The following is a 27,103-nucleotide window of genomic DNA, read 5'->3' on the forward strand; positions in this document are numbered from 1 at the left end:
CTTCCAGCATCAGAATACTTTTTTTTTTAAATGTTATTTATTTATTTGACAGAGATCACAAGTAGGCAGAGAGGCAGGCAGAGGTTGGGGGGGGGCGGTGAAGCAGGCTCCCTGCTGAACAGAGAGCCTGATGCGGGGCTCAATCCCAGGACCCTGAGATCATGACCTGAACCAAAGGCAGTGGCTTAACCCATGGAGCTACCCAGGTGCCCCCGGCATCAGAATACTTTTAAAAAATTAAATAGTTGGTATGTTTATTTTAGTTCAAAAATAGATATTCAGCAAGCAGCTCTCCAGTCAAATGTTTGAAGGTGGTATTCACCCCTTGGGGTGATGTCCCAGAGTCACATTGTTTGCCAGTTTTGCCCCTTGCTCACTGAGCACCTGCCCTCCACACCTAGAAACTGGCAGAGTAGTACTTGACCCCTCCTGGCCCCAGTGTGAGTATTGGCCTAGCCTGCTGTGTGGCGAACACTCTGAACTGATTGTTAAGACCAAACCAGGGCTGTTGAGGGAGATTGCCAGATGGACACATAACTGCTGTCCCCTGACCTGGTATGGCCTTGTCCCTGTGCCACCACCGAGAGTGGATTACAGCTTTTTAGCACCTTGGAGAATCATGCTCAGCAAGATTGCTCTGTGTTCTGTAGTGGCCTCCGTCCTCTCCCCAGGGAGGGAGCAGACCCCATTAGGACGCATTTAGGAGAGGCCATGGGGGAATTACATGGTTCAGTGTTCATGGTCTCATGGTCCTGTTGCTTTTGTGATGTGTGCCCTTCTCCCAGTGCGTGGGGAAGATTATGGAAGCATCACCAAGTTAGGCCTATTGGACCTGGGAGCCCTTTTTGTTATTTCTCTGACCCCATCCCTGCCTTAGGTATCCCCTTCAGGGCAGGCTGCCTGCACCGCAGAGGGGGTGACAGATGGTCAGCACCTGCTCCCTCCCTATGCGAGACGCCTGTGTTCCATTTTCTGGCACCTGCCGTAGTGAAGACAGGGACCATGATCATACTGTGTGGTCCAATGGCTTGAGATGGTACTGGCCAAGGAATGATTGCATTTGAAAGAGAGCTTTTGAGGGAGAGCCCATTTAATCCCTGCTGGCAACATTTCTATCCTTTGGAGATGTCTGGGGAGGGAGAAGTCTTTGTTCCAAACATCACTGTATTTCTTGGGTTACTGCTGGCTGATCAGTCAGGCCTGCCTACCGAACCGCTCCCCCTTCCTGGGCACTAGAAATAGGGAAGGAGACATTCTGATGGCAGCTCACACAGCTGGGGTTGTGTAATATTGTAGCCTGGCCACTGTTTCTGAAGCCCAGTTATCAGAGCAGGCCACGTGCTCTTTACCCGTGTGTGCTGACATACACTCACTCAAGTGGCACCCTGAGCATTGTCTTCTCTGAAGTTGCTTCCGGTTGTATGTTCTATGTTGCTGTGCCTCAAACTTGGAGGAGTCGTCCTGATGCTTCATAAAAACTTCTTGGTGCTTGGAATCATAAGTGAATGGCTCCTGATCCCCACCTGGGACAGAACCACAGACATGGTGAAACCCAACCATTCTTAATGACCAGCAGTTCCTTTCCTGAATCAGTGTTGTGTGTGTGAGTGTGCAGAGACCCGGCATTGTGCTGTGGTGGAAACTCAGATGCACCAGCCTGGGAGTCGGCAGGACTCTTCCCCCGGCAGATGGAATGCTGAGTGTGAGATAAGAGCCTGCGCATGTGTTTGCTCATTGGTCCTGCAGAGGAGGGTCTCCCTGAAGAGGCATCACTGCCTGTTGGGCACCTACTGGGTTTCTATTCAGGGAAGCAGGCTTTGGGTCAGACATTGACCCTTTCTTCAGGCCTGAGATGAGGAGTCATTATACTTTCCTCCCAAGTGTGGATGTGAACACCCACTGGGCTGCCACCATAAGCGTCCGTGCCAGTACCTGCTGACGGGTCTGCCCTCCTACTTGGGGCCCCTGCAGGATCCCAGGGGATGAGGGCTGCTGAACTGTGCATGCTGAATGGGGGTGGCCTTTGTGTCCTGATGAAGCAGTACAGAAACTCTAGGAGATGCCAGAGTGTGAGAGGAGAGCAGGTCTTAAGTTGAGGGAGCCTTGGGTTTATGTTTATTTCATTTGAGTTTGAGAGCTGGAGTGGTCAGAAAAGCATGGTGGCTATCCCAGCAGCTGTGCTGGTCCTGAGACGTTGTCCTGTAACACCTAAGATCACAGTTCAAATGGGAAAACCAAAACAAACAAGTCCATTTACACTGGCCAGTTCATGTCTGCAGAATGCAGCTTCAATGAGGCCATGTTCTGGAAGGTGGTTCTGGAGGACAGAGAAGTCCAGAGGAGGAAAGCATTTGATTGGTTGCAAACCTTGCATAGCTCATCGAGCTTCCTCCTACTGGGCATGTTGGTTTGACTCTTGTAAAATTGTGGAGGTTTTCCCAGTCTTTTTCTGGAATAACACCCTATTCACCTACTTCTAATTCTTCATCTTAACAATTAAATGCAAATGGATACTTTTTGAGTTCTTTTCTGTTGGGATCAATATCTCTGCTTTTACCTCCACCCCCCATTTTGGAAATACTCTCTGGGTAGTCCAGCAGAGAAACAAGTTGACTTAATCTTGGACCTAGGATTATAGTTCATACCTTAATCCTAAAACTCTGAATAGCTCACAGGAGCATTATAATGCATTGCTGGGAGGAATCAGCAAAAACATAGCTGTCTGGTTTCTAGAAGTGAGCTAGCTGTATGCTGGATCCATGCTTCCCGACCGTTTCAGATCTTGGTGCCTATAAAAACTACTCGTGTTTGTCTAGTAACTGGGGCAGAGATGAGGCTGCTGAGGCCAGAGGTGGCCAGCGGGTGCCTCCAACCACAAGGAGGCCACATGGGTCCTTGAGACACTGCACCTCGTCACCTCTCACTCATTACACCGGTGGAAAAGTCTGTGCTAAGTCAGCCCTGTTCATTGAGGGTCCTTTAGATCCCAGCCTGTGCCAGACCTGAAGCGGTAGAATTAGGAAAGAAAACTTTCTGGATGAGTAGAGACAACAGTAGCAACAACTGCTTCTCACTACAAGGCCCGTGCCAAGGGTTATGCAGGGACTAGCTTTTTGTGAGCCCCTGTGAGGGGAGTACCTCTCCTCTCCCAAGCAGTACAGCTGAGCTAGGGGAAGTGGGGCTGGAGGGCACACGAGCCCCTGGGCCTCACCCTGCCATCCTGCCTGCCCTCGGACACCTGGAAAATGCACGTCTGTAGTCTGATGGGTGAAACAGACACATGGACACTGTGAAAGTCCACTAGTTCGGAGTGTGATAAAAACGTATAAACTTTTGGTTCATAAAGAAGCAGCCTGTGAAATTAACAATTGCTTGAGAGAGTTTTTAAGAAGGCTTTGAGGGTTTAAAAAGCATACATTCCTTATTACATATTTTGAAATATACTTTTCCTAATACGAAAGTAATGCATATTTATTGTAACAAAAACAGATTTAAAAAACAGAAGAAAATAAATACTTATAATGCAACCACGTAGAGACAGCTGCTCTCAATGATGGCGCCCATCTCTCCGGGCCTTGTAGCCAGTAGCCTGTAGGGGGCGCTGCATTGTTTTTTTAGTTTTTCACTAAAACTAGTGAAAAAAACTAGTCTTTCACTAAAGTTCCCATTGGAACAGATTGGGGGTGTAGGGCAGTGTGCCTCTTTAAGAATGTGTGTATGTCCCTCCTTTTCCAGAATAAAGACCTTGCTTGTTTTTCTTTACATCAGCTACTAAACATTCATTGACATTTAAAATCACTGTTGACTAGTAAACTTGGGCAAAATACCATGTGAAGAAGATTATAAAAGAGTATGCACGGCATGGTCCTATTTGGGAAATAGATATTTATTTACAGGGAAAAAAGTGTTCAGCAAACGTTTCTTTCCTTTGTACTGTTTGCTGCCTCTCAGGTTCTCTGCTGGTGGCTTGATAGGGCTGGAATCGGGGACACATTCGAGTTTAGTATAACTCTGTGCAGTGCTCAGATTTGTTAGTGAACATGTTGTGTAGACACAGCCAGAAAGCCTCTTTCATCTGGGAGCGAAAAGCAGGGCGTTTTCAGACATATTTACGGTCCAGGCGCCGGAAACACGAGGTGAAATGAATGCATCCCACACCCTCCTCTCCTGTTCCAGGAAGGCGTTGAAGTGCGCGTGGCCAGGATCTTCAACACCTTTGGGCCACGCATGCACATGAACGATGGCCGGGTCGTCAGCAACTTCATCCTGCAGGCGCTGCAGGGAGAGCCGCTTACGGTAGGTGCCAGCCTCAGAGTACGGGTAGAGGGGTGCAGGGTCGGGGGCGGGGGTAGAGAAAGAGTTGGCAGTCTGCCAGCAAGTGACAAGGGAGCAGTGCCTCTTGGTTTGGGCAGTTACTTTCCTGAGGTCGCCCGTCCATCCCACTTCCCTTAGTGACAAGGAGGGAAGGCGCAGGAATCCAGAAGAGGAGCGACGGAGCCCTGGTGGCCTTGCTAGTGCATGGGCTGCAGCCTGGCGCATGCAGACCGGGCCTCAGCATGCATCTGCTCACACCAGCCTGCTGGCAAAGACCTTTCCAGATGTTCCCCTGGCCCATGAGCTGTAGCCAGGGCCATGTGTATCCTCGGTGCCCCTCAGGTTGCTGAGAAGTGAGGTGTGTGGGGTAGGGTTTCGTGGTTTTCTTGGTGATGCCCAGAAGCATGCCCTCTGCTGGTCACAGTCAACCTCGGAGCCTTCTGGAGCCCAGGTTCTGAACCTTGATAGTCTAGGGTCAGTGGTTCAGGGACATTGGGGTGGGCAGCTCATTCCACACACGTCCCCACCACCCCCTGTCCCCTCCTCGGGGAGGAGTGACCCTCTCCTGCTCTACGAAGGATTTGCTGATTCAGTTTGGTTGGTTTTCTTTGGTTTTGCTGAATTCTTCCTCTCCTCTTCCCCTCCTCTTCCGGCTCCTCTGTTCTCTTGCTTTTCTCGTTCTTCCTCCTCCCGTCTGCCTCCGTGTCCTCTTGCAGCCCTCTGGCCTCTGTGTCCTCTTGGGCTTAGTGTTGGGTTGACATCCATATACTTGTTACCATCTTGTTACTCTGAAAACCACAGGAGGGTTTGCTCATCAGCTGAGTGGATTCCAAAGGCGAAAGTTACAGCTCTGCATCCATATGCATCTGCCTGTCTCTCAGTAGAGTAAGTTTACTGTTTTCTGTTCAGTGATGGTCACGTCCATTAATTCACTTCGCTCAGTGCTCACAGCAGATGTGTGGGGCCCATTGTCCAGATGGGGAGACTGAAGCGCAGAGGCTAGAGGAGTCGCGCAAGCTCACGTGGCCAGACGGTCGCCGCTGGTGTCCGCTCTTGATCACAGTTCTCCGTGGTGCTTGTTTCTTCTTGGGTGGGTTAGCTACCCTGCTGCCAATTCAAAACAAAAAGCTTAGGCTGTTACAAAATGTTCTGCCCCACTCCCACCCCAGGGTAAGACACACGTTCTAGGTGACTTTTGACTTTTGCCAAACACGTTGCAGGGGAGAGGTGAATCCAAACCTCACCTCACAGTACCAGTGCCGTGCTCCTGCTCTCCCCTCCCCCTACCAGCTGCTAGCCTCAGGGCCTGCAGATGGCCATGCCATGGTCACCCTGGCTTCTCTCCTTCTCACACCACATATTGCTGCAGTGGTATATGGCCTGGTGGTCTTGCCCTAAGAAGATCCAGGATCCGGCCCTATCCACCTCTTCTCCCGTTTCCCCCAGGCCTCACTGCCATGCACCCCCAGTTTATTGCCCCAGCCTCCTAGCCACTCATTCCCCCTGTCGGGGGCTCTCCATCCAGCAGCCAGGGGAGCCTCTAAAGAAAAGCACCAGCCCTGGGGGGGCTTTCCCATCTGCTGGGAGCATGATTCACGGGCCTCCCTGTGCACCCCAGCCTCGCCCCTGCTGCTCTGTAAGCTCAGCACTCCACTCCCACTGTCCCAGGAGCATGCTCCTTCCAGGCATCTCCCTGTTCAGTCACCCTCTCGTTAGGGGAGCACTGGGCCATTCTGTACGTGATGACCTCCAGTGGCCACTCTACCCCTCCTAACCATGCCTTCTGTTGTTTTCCACTTCTCAACGCCTGAAATACTATTTTTCCAGCCTTCAATCCCCCTCTTTGAAATCAGGAACTGGTTTCATTCATGGCTGTGTCCCCAGCTGCCAGAAGGGTCCCTGGCATCCAGGCAGCATGGGATAAATGCTGGTCAAGCTAAGGATTGGGTTTATAGTGGCCGCTGGCCTTTTTGAGGAGCACAGGTGCTCTGGGGCTTGTTCGGAAGCAGTGGTCATAGTGTGACTGCAAGGTGAAGCTGCCCCCCAATCCATGCTCCCCTTCTGCCTGCTGTTTGGGTCCCAAGCGTTCCTGCAGCCCAGCTGCTTGGTGGAGAATTCCTCACCCTCAGGGACACTCCCGGAGCTTTTTTAGCCACTGCCCTCACTAACTCTCCTCACACCCTCGATCAGAGCTGCTTTGTTTGCAGAGCAAACTGTTAAAAGCCTTCTGAGGCTTCTCGACTGACTGCCTCCTGGGCAGCAGCCAGGGCCCGGGGGTCAGGTGGGCCCGCCCAAGAAAGCACCCATTGTGGGCAGCAGATGATAACTCATGTGTTGTCGCCTCGTTGCCCGGGACCGAGGAGCCGGGTGGCTCGTACTGTGCAGGGCTGCAGCTAGTCCAAAACATGCCGCGTTTCATCTTCTCTAGGCGCCTCTGGTGGCAGGAGTCCTCAGGGAGGCCTTTCAGAAATGTGTGGTCCCTCTTGTCACACAGAATTCCATGTCCCCTCAGTGTTTTGATGAAGCCGCTCACCCTTCATCCTTTGCTGTCCCGTTGAGATGGCATCTCTTGCTTCTGTCAGACGGCTCCGTGGAGAAGTTCTGAAGGAGGGGGCCATGTGTTGTGGCTCTCAGTTCAGCCCTGCTTCGGGAACACTTGGTTTAATTTAGCAAGGCAGGAGAATAGGGAGGTCCATCCATCCTTCCTTTCCTGCTCTTTTTCCAGCACGTTCTTTCCAAGCCTAAAGACCTCTGTCGTGGCCCCTCAGTGTCCCTCCCCTTTTCCAAGCTGGATTACTGTCATCACTTGCCTTCCAGCTGCTTTTTCCTAAAGCCCTTTGTTATCTTACCTCAGGGCAGATTTCATGCTTTGGGCCTGTCCCCGCATCTTGAGTCACAGAGGTCTGTCAGGGTCACTCCGGGAGGATTTTGCTGAGTTCTGCGAGTCACGCACAGAAGCTATGTACCAGCTTGAGCACACAGAAGCTCAGAAAATACTGTGTTCTCATTTACAAGATCTAGAAAATAGATGGTACGGTTCAGGGAGAGCTAGCTCATTAAGTATATTTTGAAGAGACTGGAGTTCACCATTCGGTCAAAGCCCTCGTGCATGCGTACCCATGTGAGCATTATGGCTTAATTCTGTTTTATCACCTTATCGTGATTTATTCCAGTTTGCAGATGAGAGAGAACAACTTGATTGAGGTGAATTTTTCCAGATGTGACAGATATGGGGTTTGAGTCATGGTCTGTATCTTTTAAAAAAGCCTTGCTGTATTTTCTAGAGGGAAATTTTGGAGAAACCATACTTCTTAGACCAAAGTCTACAGCTTATTTACCCTTTGTATCTGCATTGTGGTATTGGAAGTGATCCCTAACTTTGGGCTGTCATTCATGGAGCCACTTGAGGCCCAGCTGTGGGGTTGGGGTTGGCATAGTGCTCCCCATGCTGACCTACAGTACTCCCCATGCCTCCCCGCCCCATCCTCCCTCCACATTCCCTATGCTCCCGGGGAAGCTCCCTGTGATGCTCTGTGTTCCCCTGTGGTGCTCCCCTGCAGTTCTCCTTGTGCTGCCTCCTATGCAGGGTATCTGCAAAAGGGTGCTCCTAAGGGCCTTTAGTCCCTGGACCTGAAGGGAGCAGCCTGAGCTTCCCCCTGATGACGGGTGCCTGCAGCTCAGCTCTAGGCCCCTCAAGCCTTGTGGCGATGTTGTCAGGTAGTGAGGGGTGCCTGAACACAGCCTGGCCCTCTGGGCATCACTTCCCCCGTCACCCCCCACCCAGAAGGACGCTCGGAACAAGGCAGCTGTGTGAAACCCTCTTGAGACGCCGATTAATTCAGTCTTCAGGAGCTTTTCTGGGCTTCCCAGTATGAGACTCTAACCCTCTGGGTCTCTGACAGTTTGTGACATTCAAGCCACTGAATGTCGCCAGCATGATTCTCTTGTTCCTTTCATTGAGAAGGTGATTCTTCAGAGTCCTAACCCTGGCAGCCCTCTCACTTCCCCCTGGCTGTGGGCTCAGCCAGCACACAGCACTGAGTCATGTTCCTTCTGACACATCTGATGGGACGGAGCGCTGCCCCCGCGTGTTTGTCTGTGGGCTCAGCTCCCGGGCATCACAGCTTGGAGGCCTGATGGGAGCTAACACCAAGCCTTCATTGTTGCTCTGCATGGGCAATGGGCTCTCTGTGAATGTTGGTGGCCCACAGCAGCAGACCCCCTGGCCAGGCATGGTGGGAAGGTGCAAAGAAAGGAGACAGAGGAGTGTCAGGACCCTCGGGGACCCTAAGCACACCCAGGCACGGCACGTCCATGGAGGGAACCAGAAGCATAGCTCCACACCCACACACCTGTGCGTCAAGGATGCTGTACATCAGGGTGCTGATGGGTGTCACCCAAATCTGATGCTTTATAATGAGACGGGAGAATGGCTCAGTGCCAGCTTGCTGTGGGCCGCAGTTGACAGCTGGAGCTACAGGCGGTTCTGAAATTATTGATGCAGAGGGTGAGGAAGAGATTCCTGAACTTGGAGTCATGGTATGTTTTACTCTCTTGGACGCTGGGTGCTGCGGTGCTCAGAGCTCTCGTGACCTCATCTGTAACGAGGTTGTGCAAAAAATAACACAGGTGTCCCACCGGCAGGGCTCCTCGGGTGCAGGTGGATTTCCAGGATAATGCAGTGGTGGACAGACCTCCCTTCCTACTTACTGGGCCTGTGGTTTCGTTTCTGACTTGCCCAAAGGTATCAGAAGGGTTAGCAAGACCAGGCAGTGGGGTTCCGGCAGAACTGCCAAGGAAGGGTGAGTCTGCTTCTGAGAGGCTTGTTCACCTTTCTTCAGTGTTCCTGTGCAGAGTTTGGCTGTTGCACTTGTGTCTTATAGACAGAAGCAAGTCAGTTCCCCAGCCTCTTCTTGCAGGGGGGGGTCTCTGCCTAAGTAGGTAAAGCCGATGCCCCTATGACATTGGTGTATATGTGAACGCTTATTAAGATAACAAAAGCAGCCTGGACTCCTGGGTGGCTCAGTCGGTTGGGTGTCCCCTTCGGCTCAGGTCATGATCCCAGGGTCCTGGGATCATGCCCCGCATTGGGCTCCCTGCTCAGCGGGGAGCCTGCTTCTCCCTTTGCCTGCCATCCCCCTGCTTGTGCTTGCTCTCAACCCCCAACCCCGGTGTCCAGTAAATAAAATCTTAAAAAAAAAAAAAAAAGATAACAAAAGCAGACTTCTAAACCTGCTTTTAAAAAAATGAAAAAGGCAGCGGGTACCTATGAGGCATTTTTTTCTTCCCTTTCCTGTTCCTTCCCATTTGCTTCTCCAATCTGGTGGCCTGAGCCCTAGGGAGCCCTCTTGGAAAGCAAGGCCACTGGGGGCTGGTATGTGTTGTAGAGCTGTTGGTGTCTGGCTCCTCTTTGGCATCAGATGGCCAGTGACAGGAGGCACCAGTGTTGTTCTGTTCTAGGCATGGATTTCAGGCTGTTCTAGAAGGCAGTCCCTCCTCCCAGCTGCTCCCTTTCCACCAGAGCAAGCAAGCAAACAAAAATCCCCTCGCTTTTTGGGGGTGAGGGTGAGGGAGCGCCTCAAAGAGCCCCTGCCTCAGTCTCTACATTCTAAGCAAGTGGCATACACCACAGACCCCACAAGGTTGTTGTTCAGTACGTGTTTGTGGAGCGCTGGTGGTATGCGGGGTGCCTGGGGCGCAGGTGAATCAGACACCGTGCCTGTCCCCGGAGCTCACCGTGGGAAGCGAGTATGAGTGGCAGAGTCTGGAGGAGGGGAGGATGGCTGAGCACGGAGGACAGAGCCTTCATTCTGGCTGGCGGAATGAGCCAGAGAAGTGCCACCAGGAGGGAACATTTAGACAAGAGGGTCTGTGGAGGAAAGGACCTAAGTACAGGCATGGAGATGTGGCAACATACAGGGGACACAAATGGAGCGTGAGGGCCTCCCTGTTCCTTCCTTCCTCCACCTCTGTCTCCTGTCCAGAGTTTCCTGGGTCATTCTCAGACTCGGCTGCATGTTAGACTCACGAGGGGCTGTCTAAGTACCAAGATGCCCGCCGCCTCCTCCCTAGAGATTCTGGGCTAGTCTGAGCGCCCAGCTGTTCTGATGGGCAGTCAGGGTATAGGACTCAGGTTCTAAGTACTGCCTACTGCTTGCATGTGCGTCTGTCACCCTACTGGGCTAAAATGATCCCCGCCACGTCATAAGACCATAACAGATGCCAACTCCTTCCACTACTGACTTGGAAGGACAGACCGGTACGTGGATGCACGCACTGTCCCACTCTCGGGGCGTAACTCGGAAGTACAGAGTGAGTTGTGGCGTCACTGGCCCTTCAGCCTCAGTTCTGAGGTCAGTCTGTGCCCCTGGAGTTTCAAGGAACCCCGTTTTCCCATGACGGTGTGGCTTTCTCGGGAGGCCTAACTGTTGCTCTCCTCCTAGGTGTACGGGTCCGGGTCGCAGACGAGGGCGTTCCAGTACGTCAGGTAAGGCAGCTGGCCTCTGCACTGCTTCCGGCAGGTGGTGCAGACCAGACGGTCCCGCATCTGTTGGATATGTGCATTATTTTCGCATCTCTACCATGGCATGGTTAAAAATCCATTTTAATTTTCAGATGGGAAAGCCCTTGGGGTTCTCTGTTTAAAAGGTAAAATTTTAGGGGCTCCTGCCTGGCTCAGCTGCTGGAGCATGCAACTCTGGGTTGTGAGTCCAAGCCCCAGGTTGGGTGTAGAGATTACTTAAAATCTTAAAAAAAAAAAAAAAGGTGTACATGTAAGTCTGTGCCATTTATGACTCATGTGCTGATCTTTTACTGCCCCCTAGTGTTTCTTAGGGAAACTTGCCCAGTTCCTGAGGGCGACTTGATTTCAGATCGCACCAGTTGGACAGCTGTCCTTAATCTAAACCCAGCAAACCTTCAGGTGCTGAAATCAGACCCACTTTAAATGTGGCTGTCTGGGGCGGAGGAGATTGTCCTCATTAAGGGAAAGATAAGGTAGACCGTCCTCATGTCAGATTTTATGTGGATGAGATTTTATGCGGGTAAAAATAGATTTGAGAACCTCTTCTCTTAGTCAACGGTGGTAATTATTATCCTTTTCTCATTAATCCTCCTAAGTCTCGTGTGCTTGTTGGTCAGTTCAGTTGGTGACATTTTAAAATGCAGTTTGAGTTCTGGGAAAAGAGTTTATATAAACTATATCACTATAATCACTTGCATAGAACAAAATATTTCCCCCCATGACACTGTTACTATGAATTCTGTACGGGTTTCTGATAACCTGAATCGTTGTAAAATCCAGTTCTGTGTTTCACCTTGTAACGTAAATACCCAGGAATGCCTGTCAGTTGGAAAATGCTGCTCCTGCTGTGTCCCGAGGCCATCCCAGGGTTCTGTAACCGTGAAGTGGTGCAGTGGCGGTGTACGTCTGGGCCACCTCAGCCACAGCGACCACGTAGACTTCTGTCGGATTATGCGAGAATCCTGGGGAGAAGTGTCTTTGAGAAAAAGAACTGCTAGCAAATAATTATAATAATTAATTAATTAATTAAAATTTAAAGCAGCCACTGTGGATTTTTTTCCCCAAAGATGTCAGTTGTCACATTGAGTCTGAAAGAAAGCTATGAATAAACATATATCACAGTCAGTGTTTTTTCCTCCCCAGCCGTGAGTGTCTTGCCAAGTAGGACGCGAAGCCTGGGGGTGAAATAAAACTGGCACACTTTGGTGCCCGAATATCCCAAGAAGAGACTTAACCAGGAAATACCAGGATCCCTCTAGGGCTGTTTTCATTTCAAGGCACTTACCCTGGGAACCATGTGCTCCGAGACGAGGCATCAAGTCACGTTTCTGTATCTGGACCATCTTAACTGGACTTTGTGTATTGAGTACTATCTTCTCATAATAACACACTTTCGCCCACCTAACCCCCCTCCCCTGGTCTGTGCATATCATGAGGGAGTTGTGCGGTCGTCTGTGAGTTCCACCTCACTGGTGGTCCCCAAACTTCTCTGGCTAGGACAGCTCGTGAGGTGTCACAGAGGTGGCAGTAAACGGCAAAGCAGTTAGAGCTCCCTCTCCTTAACTGTGCTCATTGACTTCAAAGGCAGCACATGCAAAATTTATTTAAAAGCAGACTTTCTCTGCTGGTAATTAAAAGATGTTAAGAATTCAGTGATGCACAGGCTGCACGCCAGCCCAGCTCAGGGGCAAACGTGCCTGCAGTACGAGCCCTGCCCTCATGTGCTTCTAGGACGTACCAAGCTCGCACAGCTTTTCCAACTTCCTGGTTTTGTTATTCAGCATTCCACTGAGTTAATGTACAGTTTTGCTAGTTTTAAGAAGCTGGGTTTTTTTTAAGAAACAATTAATTTTGTAGTTAAAAGTGCACGATGTCTGAATCTCCAGTTCCCTCACTAAGTTAACTGCTTCCAGAATCCACAGTGGCCTTGAAGCGGCATTTCCCGGCTCCTAAGGTCCGGGTGACCATACCATATGCATTCACATCTTGGCATGACTGTGTCTGATGTTTTCCCGGGCAGGTTATAGCCTCATCCCCATAACAAAGGCATGCTGTCCTTTTTGTTTTTTTTTTTAAAAGTCACTTTGTCAAAATGACACTTTTAAAGAGCTTCAGGTTAAATGGGTGTGATCTATGCAATTTTGACCTTAAAAGTTGCCATTTCTATTATATAAAAGATATTCCCCCCCCCTCCGCCCCATGAGAATGATTGTGTGAATCTGTTGTCTTCTGGCTTCATGTGGATGCCTCCCACCCCCGTTTTCATATTAAAATGGATTGTGGATGCTGGTGAATGGCAGCTTTTAACGTCTTCTGACGAATATGCAGAGACCTGTGCCATGTGAGACATGTTGTGATGTAATATAATACTATAATACTAATATAATACTGCCATCATGATGAAGTGACTTTTTTTGCCGGTTTCTAGAAAAGTCCTCTGAAGTCAGCAGTTACTTGAATCTGTGCTTGACCTATGAGACTGGAACGGACTTTAGGGATGTTCACTTAAAACACCCAATCATCAGAAACAAAAATTCAGAAAACAGTTTGTTTGCCAAATATCCCCCCCCCCAAATTTTTTTTCTCGGACAAAAAGAAAGCAAAAACAGGTTCCGTTTTGAAGTTGACTGTAGCAACCTGCTCCTTGCTGGTAATGGAGGAGGAGGAGGGGAAGGTTTCAGCACAGACTGCGTTTGGATCAGCAGAACAGAGCTTTCAGAGCCTTCTGAGAGGTACGGCTGACGAAAAGCAGACGTAGAGAACGTGCTCGTGAGCAGCAGTGAGGTGTCATTTTTACGAAGTAACTTTTTTTTGACAGAGCCACACTTTAAAAGCCTCTGAAAATAAGAACCAAACCTTGGTAAGCGAACGTTTGCTTACTTCTCTTCACCTCCATGGCCCCGTCGGTCACGATTCATCTGAAACACCCAGATCGCCGTCCGTTCCGTGCGAGGAGTCTCGGGGGGCGGCAGGGGGCTCAGGGGGGAATCGAAGGTGAGGGCGTAGGGAGCAGCGGTCCGGTTGATTTCAACACTGTGTTGTTTGGCTTTATCTGTGATTTACCAGTATGAGAATTACATACTGGAGTGCACTCATTTCAGTGGGTCGGAACTGTTGTTGTTTTTTTTTTTTAATCATTGCTTTTTCATATGGACCAGCTACGTGGGCTCACGTTTAAACATCAGAAGCTGTATTAACACCATCTTTTGGGGGCATTTGTCTCTTTTATTTCTATTCTTCGGTCGTTAAAGGGTTTCAGAAATAGACGGAAATAGAGAACTTGCCCATTTCGCTTCCATTCCCGTTTCCCGTTTAGCCATCTACACCCCACGCGCTGAGATCGAATCCCAGACCTCATATCATCACCCATGAATACCTGAGCATTCCCAATGCTGCTTATTTGCAGGATTTTGTTTTGGCATCGGCTTTCCATGTGGGGTTTGGTTCTCTTCCGGGAGGTGGCGCGGGTCTGCAGCGGGCGGCGCCTGACCCGGCCTTCCGTTCTCTTCCAGCGATCTGGTGAACGGCCTCGTGGCTCTCATGAACAGCAACGTCAGCAGCCCGGTCAACCTGGTGAGTATGGCCGCTCCTCCCACGCCCCCCGGAACAGGCCAGAGTTTCGTGCTTTTGTGAAACCATGAAGAGCCGCAGCCTTTGCTTTATTTGCATGCGTGTGTTTGCTTGCTGAATGGTAGAGGGGGAGAAACCCCAGATCCGTGTGTGCCAAGGAGTAGCACATCTGCACGGCATGGGTGAGTGTTTATCACCATCATCCTGAAGGGCCTGGGTCTACCCATTTGTGAAAGCCTTTGATGGCAGTCCATAGACGGTTTTTGTGTGCGTTTCTTTCTCCGTTGTTTGGTGTCATCTGATCTCCCTGAGAATTAAGTGAGCTTTAGATCGCAGAGGTTAAGAACATTTCCCAGGTTCTGATCATGTCTGTAGTTCAACCGCCTGCTCGGGGCTCCTTTGTTGCTTCTTCCTTCATGGCTTCCTAGGGCCCCAGAGTCTCCCTGTTGGAGGGATCGTAAGGTTCTTTTGCTCCGTGTTTCTAAGCACTTGTATTGCTTGGTGAACATGTGTCTCTTCAAAGGACTTTATTCTGTCTCTGGCCAGTTCTCACTGGCAGGAAGCGTTTCCTTATATTTAGAACTAAAATCTCGTTCTCCTTGAGCTACTCACTGGCCTTACTTCTCAGGGTGGGGGCCATTCATGCTAGTCCAATGTGGTCACAGTTGGGTAACTTTCCAAGGATTGGAAAGGCAGGGTCATGCCCTCTGAGTCCCCTCCTCCCCAGCTCTCAGCCAGAGTTCGTGTTCATGTCTGGAGTCCTCCTACCCTCTCACTCCCTGTCCTCTGAAGAGCTTCACTCCATCTGATTGAAAATGTGAAGTGTCCAGTACAGACTGCCCATCATTCTAGATGTTCTGCTCCTGCCAGTGGCCCCTAACATTAGCTTATCGGGAGCCATCCCCTCCGCTTGGCAAACCTGGAGTCAGCTTCAGGTTCTTCTCCCAAAAACCACCTCTCTAGCTTCCTACAAGGTTTTAAGGTCCACAGGGGTGGCCGTGCCTGCTGATTCCTCAAAACCACTTTACTCAAAAACCTCTCTCTGTAACCAGCAATTGGACACATGTTCTGTCGAATCTGTTTTCACTGAGTTGGGAGGGAGTTCTTATGAAATAGGAAAGTGGAGGTGTAACTCCCTTGTCGGGCTGTTGACCACTTCTTCATGCACTTCTCAAGAAACATGAAATTAGAAATAGAGTGAGACATGTCTTGGGAGCCTCAGTTTCTTCTGAGCATTTACCTGCCTGACACTGTCAAGGCCATGCCACCTTCACCCTGGCTGTTGCTCCAGGCCCTTTAAAATGTGGGTGTTGTCAGTGATGTCCCCTACTCCCCAAGGAGCCACAGTCTTTTCTTTAGATACTGGGTTCCTTCTTTCTTTCCAAGGGGGCCTTGACACAGGGCCCTTTGAGAACTCCCATCCCTGGTAGAAACCTGTTCTCCAAAGTCTGAAGAGTGTCTGCTAATAGCCCTGACAAAGATGGGCCCCTCCCTCCCAAGTTCCCATCGCTTCACTTTGCAAGTCAATCCTTTCTTGGTGCTCACATGTAGGACTTGGTCCCTGCCAGCTTCAGGCCAGACCAGGAAGTTGGAAGTGCAGTGTATGTGGGACACCTGTTTGTCACACCTGATGGTAGTCTCTTACGATGGGGGGGGGTGGGGGGTGGCAAGTAAGAGTAGCAGGATTGGAAAGGGAAGAGGGCCAGTGGCCGCTCTCTTGTGTGATGCAAGGAAGGAGAAAAATGGCTTTTTTTGATGTCCCCTAAGGGCATGCTCACACTCTAAACCACATGGAGGCTTTCCCTCTGGCTACCCAGAGCCCTCATCTGCCAAGTGCATTTCAGTTCCTTTACTGCTCCCACATGCAAGTTTGCAAGTCTGTTACTGCTTAAGTTGTTGACACAGTGCACCCCGAGGGAATCATATTGTCTTAGGAGAGCTCATTTTGCAGGCCCAAACTTTTATGCAAAGTGACAATGGAGTTACAGTAACGTTAGATTCGGAAATTGTCCTGTCTCTTGGCCATGTACCGTGTGTCCATATTAGAAGCTCCTGACCTAGCCGAGGGGCATTCTTGTCAACAGACACTTAGTCTAGAGGACAAAAGCAGGACCAGACACAATTTAGCCCTTCACTGGGTGGATCAGTCATCCCGATCAGGAAGTGCCCGAGGAAACACAAAGAGGCAGAAGCCTCGTGATTTTCCAAGATGCCAGAGTCAGCCTGTGGGTGCTTGGAAGACATGCATGTGGTTTGAGTGGCGGTCTCTGCTGTTGTGATTACACTTATAACCAGCAACCGTTTCTTCCTTAGGGGAACCCGGAAGAACACACAATCCTAGAATTTGCTCAGTTAATTAAAAGCCTTGTTGGTAAGTAAGACCGAATGAATGAAATTGGCTGCACTCACCCTATCAGCTAATAACAACCTGATTAGAAAATGTGTAATTAATACAAACTAATTGAATTGGATAAAAAGCAGAACTTTATCAGGAACACTTAATTGTCTTCTGATTCTTTAATGAAGTAATGGAAAGATAACGATGCAGGGGGTGGGTTGTGTTCACGAGCACATCAGCAGGTGGGGGTGGAGTGGGAGGAGTAGATTTGTTCCCGGTGCTTGAGGTGGGACTGTGTAGATCGCGCCACACAGGTGACAAGTGTTTGATTTCCAAACATGGGCAGTGATGACAATGAGATTTCAAAGAGCCAAGCGGGAGTGGTACCCAGTACCAGCTTGTGTGTTTCTGATGGAATCTGTTGGCGACTTTCAAGTTCTTGGCAGTGCCAGCCAACCTGGCTGTGACACGTTGGTGGCAGTGTAGACACTGGGAGTAACCCCAGGGGCGGGCTCCGAAAGTTGTAAGAAGCTTGTGTGTTTCAGACAGCCCTCGTGTTGCACATGCATGCGGGTGAGCCCTTTGTCACGTCAGCAGGCTTACTAGAGCTCTGGGAAGTCTGGCTCTTGGGGAGGGTGCTTTGTTTTCCATGGTTGATCAAGATATTTGATACAGGACACAACCAGATTGGAGTGTGGCTCCCTAGACTAGACTGGGGTAAGCCTGATGGAGGACGTTCTGCTTGCCCACACCCCTGCTCAGCTGAGTTGATTCTTCGGGGCTGTCCTTCCTGATTCGGAGCTGTCATCTACCAGCATGTTCTTATCAGCTCTGGACACTTGGACAGGAAGGGGGCTGGTCTTCCTCAGTCATAAATTGCAGAATCGTGTTGCCCCAGCAGCCTCCCCAAGATTTGCTTCCCCAGCTTTCCCATCCTGGGTCTGCCTGTCTCATCCCAGGTAAGGAAGGGATGTGCTCAGATAACAGTTTGTCCGGGATCTAGGCCATCCCAAACCTCTACCCCTAGTGGGGACCCGGGGCCAGCATCTTTGGCATCACCCAGACGCTTGTTAGAAATGCAGAATCACACACCCCACCTGTGTCTTCCAGATCAGAATCTGCATCTTGATAAGATCCTCAGGCATTAATAACCACTGTGCTTCTATGAAAGGCTGAGTAGCATGCCACCCTGAACTGCAGAGGCTTACAATAGCAACTGCTGTGTTTTCTGTGGTTCTGTGCTCAGGGCTGGCCTCCGCTGGGGGTTTCTCCTGCGGGTCTTTGCTGGTGGTCCCTCGCGTGGCTTGCTTCTGCTGGCCAGCAGGGTCTGGGCCCCGCTAGGATGCTGGACAAGCCAGGCTCTCTGTCCTGCTGCACGTGGTCTCTGCAGCAGGGTAGCTGCAGACATCTTACGTGTTGGCTCAGAGCTCCCACCTGCAGGTGCATAAAGGGTTAGGTCTTCCATAAGGCATAAGCCGGGAACTGGCCCATGGTCATTTCCTCCTGTTCTCTACTTGGTTAAACAAGATGACAGACAGGCCACTTCCGGGCCAGGGGCTCCTGCAGTGCATGACTGCCTCAGGTGTGGCTCCCTCGGGCCGTCGTCATCACAGGTGACCGCACTTGACGTTTGCCACTTTTACTGACTTTGGAGTCTGGCTCTGTGTGCGTGCCTGCTGTGTTAGCTGATGGTGGGTGGTCTGCCTGGGGGCTGGCAGCTAGGGAGCCCTGCCCTTTTCCTCGGGAGTGACTGCCTCTCACCCGGTGACTCAGTGGCTCCGTGGGAAATGCGTTCTGTCCCCTACAGCCTTATTCACTGCATGGAGGGGGTTTCACTTTGAGGATTACAGTGAAAGTCCCCACCTGGAGTGGTTTGTGCATCACTTACCTTTCTTTTTTCTTAATGCAGGTAGTGGAAGTGAGATTCAGTTTCTCTCGGAAGCCCAGGATGACCCACAGAAAAGAAAACCAGACATCAGAAAAGCGAAGATGATGCTGGCGTGGGAGCCCGTGGTGAGTGCAGGGCCCCGTGCTGCCCCATTGACAAAGGCCCACGACAGGTCTTGCAGGCGCTGGCGTGCTTGGGCGGACAGGATGTAGGGTTTTCTCCAGCCTGTTCTATGGCTTCTCCTTTTGTGTGTCTCATTCTGTGACAGGGACATGGGAGCCCACTGTGGAGTCTGCTTTTGTAAACTTGCACACGCACACGGCTTACTCCATGAAAGAAGTGTCCCGGGCAATGGCCGTGTGCTCTCTGGGCCTGGGTCGCCCTGACTGACCTGCCGGTCTCTACTCGGCCCAGGATGTCCTTGAACATGCAGGGTGTGCGAGGTTGCTGTGGGATCCGGGGCAAGCAGGGTCACCCCAGTTCCCAGGAAGGCGGAACACCAGGTTGGAAGGGTGAGACACCACAGGCCAGGGAGCGGTGACCCTCCATACCTTTCTGTTGCTCCTAGACTAAGTCAGACTCCTTGTGGCCTGCGGGGAAATGCAGCGAGAGTAGCATGCGTCCCGCAGGTAGATATGGGAGATACCCAGGGAAGCATAAGTTACTCAAGAGGTGGCATAAGAATTAGGCTTAAATACCGTCTTAAAAGGGAAAGAAGAGGGGCACGTAGTCCTCTTAGAGGACAGTAAATGATTTTTAAGAATGGTGAGTGGGCCCTTAGAAGAACAGGTAGGAGATGAGAGAGCCAGTGACGGTGTACCTGGTGTCCGTGTCTAGTGCCCTCCCCTGCTGCGAGAGTCAGTGCTCCCTGGTCGTTGACCCCTCTGGGAGGGGACTCAGGACAGCTGAGTTTCTGTTGGGAGGGCCTGTCTCTGGACTGACTGGTCAGAGGAGTGCAGAGAGAGCCTCGCCCTGCACTTGTTCAAGACCCTGAGCCCAACATGGTCCATATACCAAAAAGCTCCCACAGTCGTGTTTTGAGGTGTTCTCTTCTGCTGTCCTCCAGAGAGCTAAGTGAATGGAATCCCACAGTGTTGGGTCTTAAAGGGACTCGAGAGTTCCAGTCTGATCTTTTCGTATCCTGGAAACTACAGATCTGAGGGATCTGAAGGCCACAGGGATTTGTCGAGTGCACTAAAAATATGGTCATGCCCAGACCATACCCAAGAACTCCCGCTGCACAAAGCAGCAAGTGCACGTGTTCATTTTGAGAAGGCATTTGCCATGGGTCCTTTTGTAAGTAGAGCCCCTATATTTTAAACAAAATATTTTTTGAAAAGCTAAATGCACACTCACTATGTAGTAACTATTGCTTTTATCTTAGTGAGGTATGTAGGTTTTTTATTGTTCTGGAGTTTAGATGTGTAACATTCTAACACATTTAGAAGATGAGGCCTCTACCACCAGTTTCTCTTCCTGCTAGTTCCAGCTCATTAGTAATTTTTGAGGGATCTTGTCCAAAGAAGCGCTTAGTCGTATATCCATCCTGATTCTTCCATATGTGTCTGTTTGACGGTGCTGTTGAGGCCAATTTGTAGCAAACTGCCTGTATTTAAAATGTACAACTTGATAAGTTTTGATGTATTTCTCTACCCATGAAACCATCACCACCGTCAAGGTAACAGAGCCCTCTCCCCCATCAGTTTCCGGGTGCCCCTTGGCAGTGCTCCGCTCCCGATTTCTCCCCTTGTTCTCATGGGCAGCTGTTTGGATTTCCTGTGGGCTTCCATGGTGTCGTCGTAGCTTCTTCTCAGACTCCGTCTGTTAGGTCACTGGGAGTGAATGTGGGAGAGTGAGGTGTGTGGGTCACACAGGTGCTTCCCAAGGCACCCTCCCTCCACCATACAATTCCGAAAGAAAGGCACACACTCGCAGGCATTATTTTCAGGCGTTCTTTGTGGTTGATTCAAACTGGATAGACCCCAAATCAGCAAGAGGTAGTTCGTGGTCTTTGGGGATTAGAGCCTGTCTTCTGTCCGTCAGGGGTGTAATTTGTCAAATCACCCAGTGCGTTCTGAAAGCAGCTTTGGCAGGACCTTCTCCTGGCGAGCCACGATGCCGTGTGAGCCTCCCGCGGTGCTGTGAGTGCCTCTGCAGAGGGCAGAGCGCCCGTCAGCACTTCTTCCTGCGAAGCCCCGGGGATGTCTGGCGTTTCCTGCATCAGTGACCTTGTCTCCCCTTCTCCCCTTCTCTTTAAACAGGTCCCGCTGGAAGAAGGTTTAAACAAAGCCATCCACTACTTCCGTAAAGAACTCGAGTACCAGGCAAATAATCAATACATCCCCAAACCAAAGCCCGCAAGGATAAAAAAAGGACGGACACGCCATAACTGAAAACCTCACTTCTCGGGACGGGAGATTCCGTTTCACACTTGATGGGATGTATTTTTTTTTCTTTTTTCTTTCCTTTTTTTTTTTTTTTTTTTAAAGAAAGACTTAAACAGGTGTCATGAAGAACAAACTGGAATTTCATTCTGAAGCTTGCTTTAAAGAAATGGATGTGCCTAAAAACTCCCCTCAGAAAACTGCAAATTTTGCCTTGCACTTTTTAAAATCTGTCTTTTTATGTAAAATAGGGTAGATGCATCTTTGCGTATTTTCACGTTTTTTATCTTGCTATGAGAGCATATGTCGTGACTGTCATTGACAGTTTTATTTACTGGTTTCTTTGTGAAGCTGAAAAGGAACATTAAATGGGGTGAAAAATGCCAATTTTATTTATAAAAGTGGGTACTTATAAATGAGACATTATACTATGCATAAAGGACAAAAACAAACAAACAAACAAAAAATTTAGCAGGATTGTCAGGTGGGTGACACACCGGCATTTATTCTTCAGGCAGATTAAAAAATTCTGTTTGAGAGCTTTATGTTTCTTTTAATTCAGAATTTTTCCAAGGTCTAGTTTTTAGTTGCAAACTTGACTTTGAAATACTTCCGTTGGTTATCACGATCAAGGATATTTGAAATCACTACTGTGTTGTGCTGCGTATTTGGGGCGGGGGTGGGGGGGACAAAGTTAACGTATTCTTGGTTAAAAGTGGTTAAATATGCTATTTTAATAAAATATTGGAACACACTGGCAGTTTTAAAGGTTGGCTCTCTGCTTCACACAGTGTATTGTCGGATTGCTGAAAAAAATACTGTAGAACTTAAAGGAAAACTCCAAAAACATCCAGGCTGGTATAGGTAATTTGATGAGTGGGTATTAAAAGCACTGCTCTGCTCCTGAGGCTGAATCTGCATATCATATTAACTGCTGCGTAGAGAGACTTTTCTAGTCCCACCCAGGGTTTGAGTTGCTGCATGTCCTTCCCTGGCAGCACAGAGCAGATGGAGAAAAAGAAGTGCCATTTGTTGTAAAATCTGTAAACGAGGCACATTGAGAGAAAACTTGGAGAGCTTTTGCTTTCATTAAGAATTCTTTCAAGCTCTTGCGTTAGGATTTTCATACTCATTTTGGAATAAATGGGAGAAGAATGCAGGGAGTTCAAGCCACTGCATTTTCCAAGCCAGCTGGCTCTGCACAGCAGCAACAGAGCCTGACCTGGCACCAGGAGAGCCTGAGCCGTTAAACAGAATGCCTGTTTCCATAACCAGCCAGGGTAAGCCAGACTCGCCTGTCCCTCGCAATCACTTGGGGATTTTTTTTTTTAATTGGCCATGTTTTTCCTATCAGAATTGCTGAGACCAGGCCAAGGAAGCGGTGGTTTTGTTTTATTTGTCACGCGAAATTCCCCAGAAGATTCTGGAGCTTGGGGTTGTTGCTAGATCAGACGTTGTGTGAAAGAGGATTCACAGAAGGTTTCTTATTTTAATTGTCATTATTGTAGCCCCAACTGTGCGATACACCATTTACTGGGCGGTGAACAGAGGTGAACAGAGCTGAGAAGTTTGGGAGCATCCAGACATCGCAGAACGAGCAGAGACCTGGAGGGAACTTTTCTAATCTTAAACTGGGCAGAGCAGTTTGGGGATACCCAAAAGTCCTGGGGTTCAGAATTCTCTTGTTATTTGCTCATATCTTGAATTCTGGAGTCTTTTGACTTTCATCCCCATGATTTTCATAGAAGTTTTCAGGGAACAAGGAGGAAGGGAAAGGGGGGTAAGGTCTAATTCCCCCTAAGGAAAAGGGTAATACATCCAGGGAAATAACGTGAACTTTGGATTGAGTGCATGACTGTCCCAGGGAGAGAGGAGAGTGGTACTGAGGGAGCCTGGGGAGGGGCAGGTGGCTGGTTAGATGACGGTGCCCCTGCATTTCAGGATTGGCTCCTGACCTGGGTGTCACCCGTGGGGTACATCTCCTCTTCCTTCAATGGCAGTGAGTGAGCTCAAGCAAGGTGCACATTACAGAGTCAGAACCTACTGGATTTCACCTGCGTGCTCTTCAGCAGTGAGCCTGGCTCTACGGGTGCTCTATGAGCCATGGGGGTGTCTTCGGTCCTGGCGCTGGCACTGGGTGGGCTGTCCCTCTGATAATTCTGAGTGGGACTGGGAGCTTGACTTTGTTCTCAGTTTTGAAGTTGTATTAAGTGAAAGGCTGGTCTGGATGCGACAATGAGTCACAATTTGGCCTCATAAGAGACTGTGGGAAATCCTGGAAGTCTTCTGTGATTTCCTGGGGCAGAGGAGCTGGGAGTTTTAATGTTTCAGTTTGCATATGAAAGTGATTTGTGTGTATTACCTAGACTTTGTCTGTGGTCGATTGTTATATTTGATAGGGAATTGAAGAGTTGCATTGCCTTGAGAACCATTTACTACATAGGGTATCCGAAGGTGGGGATACACACTGCTTCAAAGACTCTGGTAGGGCTTTGTCCTAATTACCAAGATGAACCCACCTGTTTTCTCTGTATTAAAAATTCTTGACTGTGTGCTATTTGTACCCTAGGCACATTGGGGAACAAGGGTCATTGTGATCTACAGCTGTGCTGTGGGAAGGAAAAGTAGGGATTTTATGATCAAAAATCTCAATTATTTTTTTCTTCTTTTAAGTGGGACAACATCTAGCAGAGCTGGCATGATTTCCCCTTTCCTCAGGTCAGGCTCTGATATAACCCCAGCAGATTAGACTGAGGAACTAGGGCCTCCCAAGGGCAGGTGTTGTTAGGGAGAAGAGTCCTCTGTTGTCCTTTAAAACAGTTCTTTTTGTCTCCTAAGCACGAAATTCCACTCTTTACCTGTGAACACCAGGTGAGTTCCTAGAGATAAAACTCAACAAATTGCAGGGTCCCCCTATGACAGGCTCCACCTGCATTTTTTTTAACTCATACTTGTCCACATCTTGCCTCCAGCATTTTGTCAGTTACGGTTCGATGGTCCTCCCTCAGCCCTCGCTCACGCAGAGCCTGCTCGTCCCGTAAGTTGCAATTCTGTACGTTCGCCAGTCAGTCTTCAGTGTGGGGGACAAGTTGCCCTGGGACCTCACTATTACCTCTAAGAAGGGATGTTGGGGTTTTTGCAGTTCTGGTTTTTAGCAGTTAGGACGGAGAGATGACTTGTAAGCTCCTTCCATGTTGGTAAAAGGGTTTGTTCAAGAACTTTAATGCTTGTCAAAAGTCTTGCTCTTTGGGTACATTTTGAATTTTGTGTTTCTGTATTTTTTTACACATTTTATTTGAAGTGAAACTAATGTGACGTGGTATAAAGACCCAGGATGCGGCGTCAGTACTGCTGGGCCCTACCACTTACCAACTGTGGAAGGCCAGTTCTTAAAGAAGCAAACATAAAGAAAAAACATGAGGAGACTTGTGTTTCCAAGAAGATGGAGCAGGTAGACTTTGCCTTTTCTTCCCACGAAAGTACAATTTAAAATTGTGGACATGATGTGTAAGACACACGTAGGAGGATTTTGGAAGTGCATAGAACAAAGCAGACAACTAGGTCTCTCAGAATCTGAGGAGGGATAGAGTAGTGTCAGAGGGGGTAGGCTTGTGTCCCACCTAAAATTCACATGTTGAATTCCTAATCCCCCAGACCTCAAAAAGTAGGCTGTATTTGGAGATAAGGTCTTTAAAGAGGTTTTTCAGTTAAAAGGAGGTCTTTAGGATGGATCCCAATCCTTTCTGACTGACTTCCTTATAAGGAGGAAATCCAGATGATACATGTGCACTTGTGCACAGGAAAGACCGTGTGAGGACACAACAAGCAGGCGGACCTCTGAAAGCCGAGAGAGACTTCATGAGAAACCAGATCTGACACCTTGAACTTGGACTTTCAGCCCCTGAGACTGTGAGAAAAGTTTTGTTGTTTAAGCCCCCCAGTCTCCAGTATTTTGCTAGGGCAGCTGAGGAAACTAATACAAGTGGTGAGTTCCCTAGATTTTCTTTTTGCATCCTATATCCCAGATTTGAGAAGCCAGCAGTCTAGAATGCCAGTTCACACAGTCAAACCTCCTGAAACCTGTTCACTGTAGCAAATGTGCCAGGAAAAGGGAAGCCTGGTAAGGCAGAACTAACTTTCAGACCATAATGTGTCTACTCTAGCCAAATACCATGTGAGAAAATTGCAGCCCATCCCCCGTTCCTGACAGCAAAGGCCAAGTGGGGCCTGAAGTTCCCCTTGCCTGGCTGGAACAAGATGCCTCGAACTCCCCACCCCTCTTCCTGGTAGTATCAGGGAAGGCAAGGTGGGAACTAGAAACTAGATGGCCGGATCCAGGACTTGCCTCTCCAGTGAGTGGTAATGACCCCATCTCCCTTTCGCTTCCCGCAGGGGGTGGTGTCCAAGGAGTCCTAGCGGAGAGTCAGAACTTTCAGCCCTTTGATCAGTAGTTACAAAGCAGTGCCAGTGGGGACCACTCGGGCGGCAGTAATGGGGTGCCTCTTTCCCTTACAGCCTGATTGTCACCAGTGAGGAGCCTGGACTCATACCCCCACCAGACAGTAAAGAGCAGTGCTCCCTCTCACTCACTGGGGTGGGGTCAGAGAAGGCCTGCCATGGCCCAGAGTTTTTAATCTTAGAACATTCAACCGGGTTGCATGTCACATCAAGACATGAAAAATCACTTCACACCAAGAACCAAGAATATTTCAAACAGAATTAAGAGACGATAACAGGTGTTAGAATTATCTGACAAATACCTAATTTATTTTTAATTTTTTGTACTGGATTGTAGTTGAAACACAGTGTTAACATCATTTGAGGTGTAGAGCATAGTGATCTGGCAATTCTGTACATTACACTGTGCTCACAAGTGTAACTACCATCTGTCACCATTCAGTAGATGTTACTTCACACCATTGACTATATTACTGATGCTGTACATTTCTCATCTCCACCTGACAAATATTTTAAAGCATTTTATTAAAGTATTTTAAAAAATACTTCAGTGAGCAATTATAAATGTGCTTGAAACATGAAAAATAGAAAATCTCAGAAAAGAAGTATAAAGAATTAAATGGAATTTTTAGAAGTGAAACATAAGATAATCAGAATAAGAAGCTCTGTGGGTGAATTCAGCAGCAGAGCGGGGAGGCCAAAGGGAAGACTCCATGAACTTAAAGATGGAACAGTAGAAATTCCCCAGGCTGAACAAGTAGACTGAAAAAGAGATGTGTGGAACTATTAAAAAAAAAAAAAAAAAATCTGTCCTGTCATTGGAATACCAGGAGAAAAGAGTGAGTGGAACTGAAAAAAATATTCCAAGAAAAAGAATGGACAAATTCCTCAAGTTGCCAAAGTGACATAAACCAACAGATTCAAAATGCAAAGTGAACCCCAAATAAGATAAAGCCAAAGAAATCCATGCCGAGATCCATAATAGTAAAATCGATAACTAAAGCCAAAGGAAAGCAGTCTCAAAGGCAATCAAAGGGAAATGGCACATTGCCTCTAGGGGCAAAACAATTAGAATGGCCATGAGTTTCTCATCAGAAACCTTGGAGTCCACAAATAAGTGGCACATTTTCCAAGTGCTGGAAGAAAAGAACTGTCAACCCAGAATTCTATACCCAGTGAAAATATCCTTCAGAAATGGAGGGGAAAACCTTCCTTCCCCTCATATGAAGGAAAACTATGAGAAGTTTTCACAGCAGACCCATCCTAAAAGCATGACTAAAGTAAAATTAAACAAAAAGGAAATGATAAAAGATGGAACCTGGAGATATCAGGAAGGAAGAAAGGACATGAAAAGAGCAAAAACATGGGTAAATGTAATAGGTTATCTAGAACAATCACTGAAAGACTTCTAAAGAGAGATATCCCAATGAGCCAGTAGGATTGTAAAAAAGAAAAGTGTGATGCACAGGAAGGTGGGGAAAGAAAACAAACACACGACAAGCAGAAAACAAAAAGTAAAAAGGCAGATTCAAGCCTTAACATGATAATTATATTAAATATAAGTGTCCAATGACATCAATTTGGAGACATCAAGAGAATATAAGGGAATAGGAGGTACAACTTTGTAC

The 27,103-nt window shown here is 48.7% G+C and overlaps 1 protein-coding gene across 2 annotated transcripts in view; it reads left to right on the top strand.

The window, feature by feature from the left end:
- Nucleotides 1-21,782, top strand: part of UXS1 (UDP-glucuronate decarboxylase 1) — a 90,406-nt gene extending 68,624 nt beyond the window's left edge. For both annotated transcript variants that reach the window (XM_080814079.1, XM_080814080.1), the window contains exons 10-15: nucleotides 4,177-4,296; nucleotides 10,758-10,801; nucleotides 14,350-14,410; nucleotides 16,721-16,778; nucleotides 18,655-18,758; nucleotides 20,895-21,782. In XM_080814079.1, the coding sequence (XP_080670205.1) occupies nucleotides 4,177-4,296; nucleotides 10,758-10,801; nucleotides 14,350-14,410; nucleotides 16,721-16,778; nucleotides 18,655-18,758; nucleotides 20,895-21,026 (519 nt within the window). In that variant the 3' untranslated portion in view covers nucleotides 21,027-21,782. The remainder of the gene's footprint in view (nucleotides 1-4,176; nucleotides 4,297-10,757; nucleotides 10,802-14,349; nucleotides 14,411-16,720; nucleotides 16,779-18,654; nucleotides 18,759-20,894) is intronic.
- Nucleotides 21,783-27,103: the final 5,321 nt, after the last annotated feature.

This window comes from Martes martes (genome assembly GCF_963455335.1).
Source record: "Martes martes genome assembly, chromosome: 9".
Classification (NCBI taxonomy): Eukaryota; Metazoa; Chordata; class Mammalia; order Carnivora; family Mustelidae; genus Martes; species Martes martes.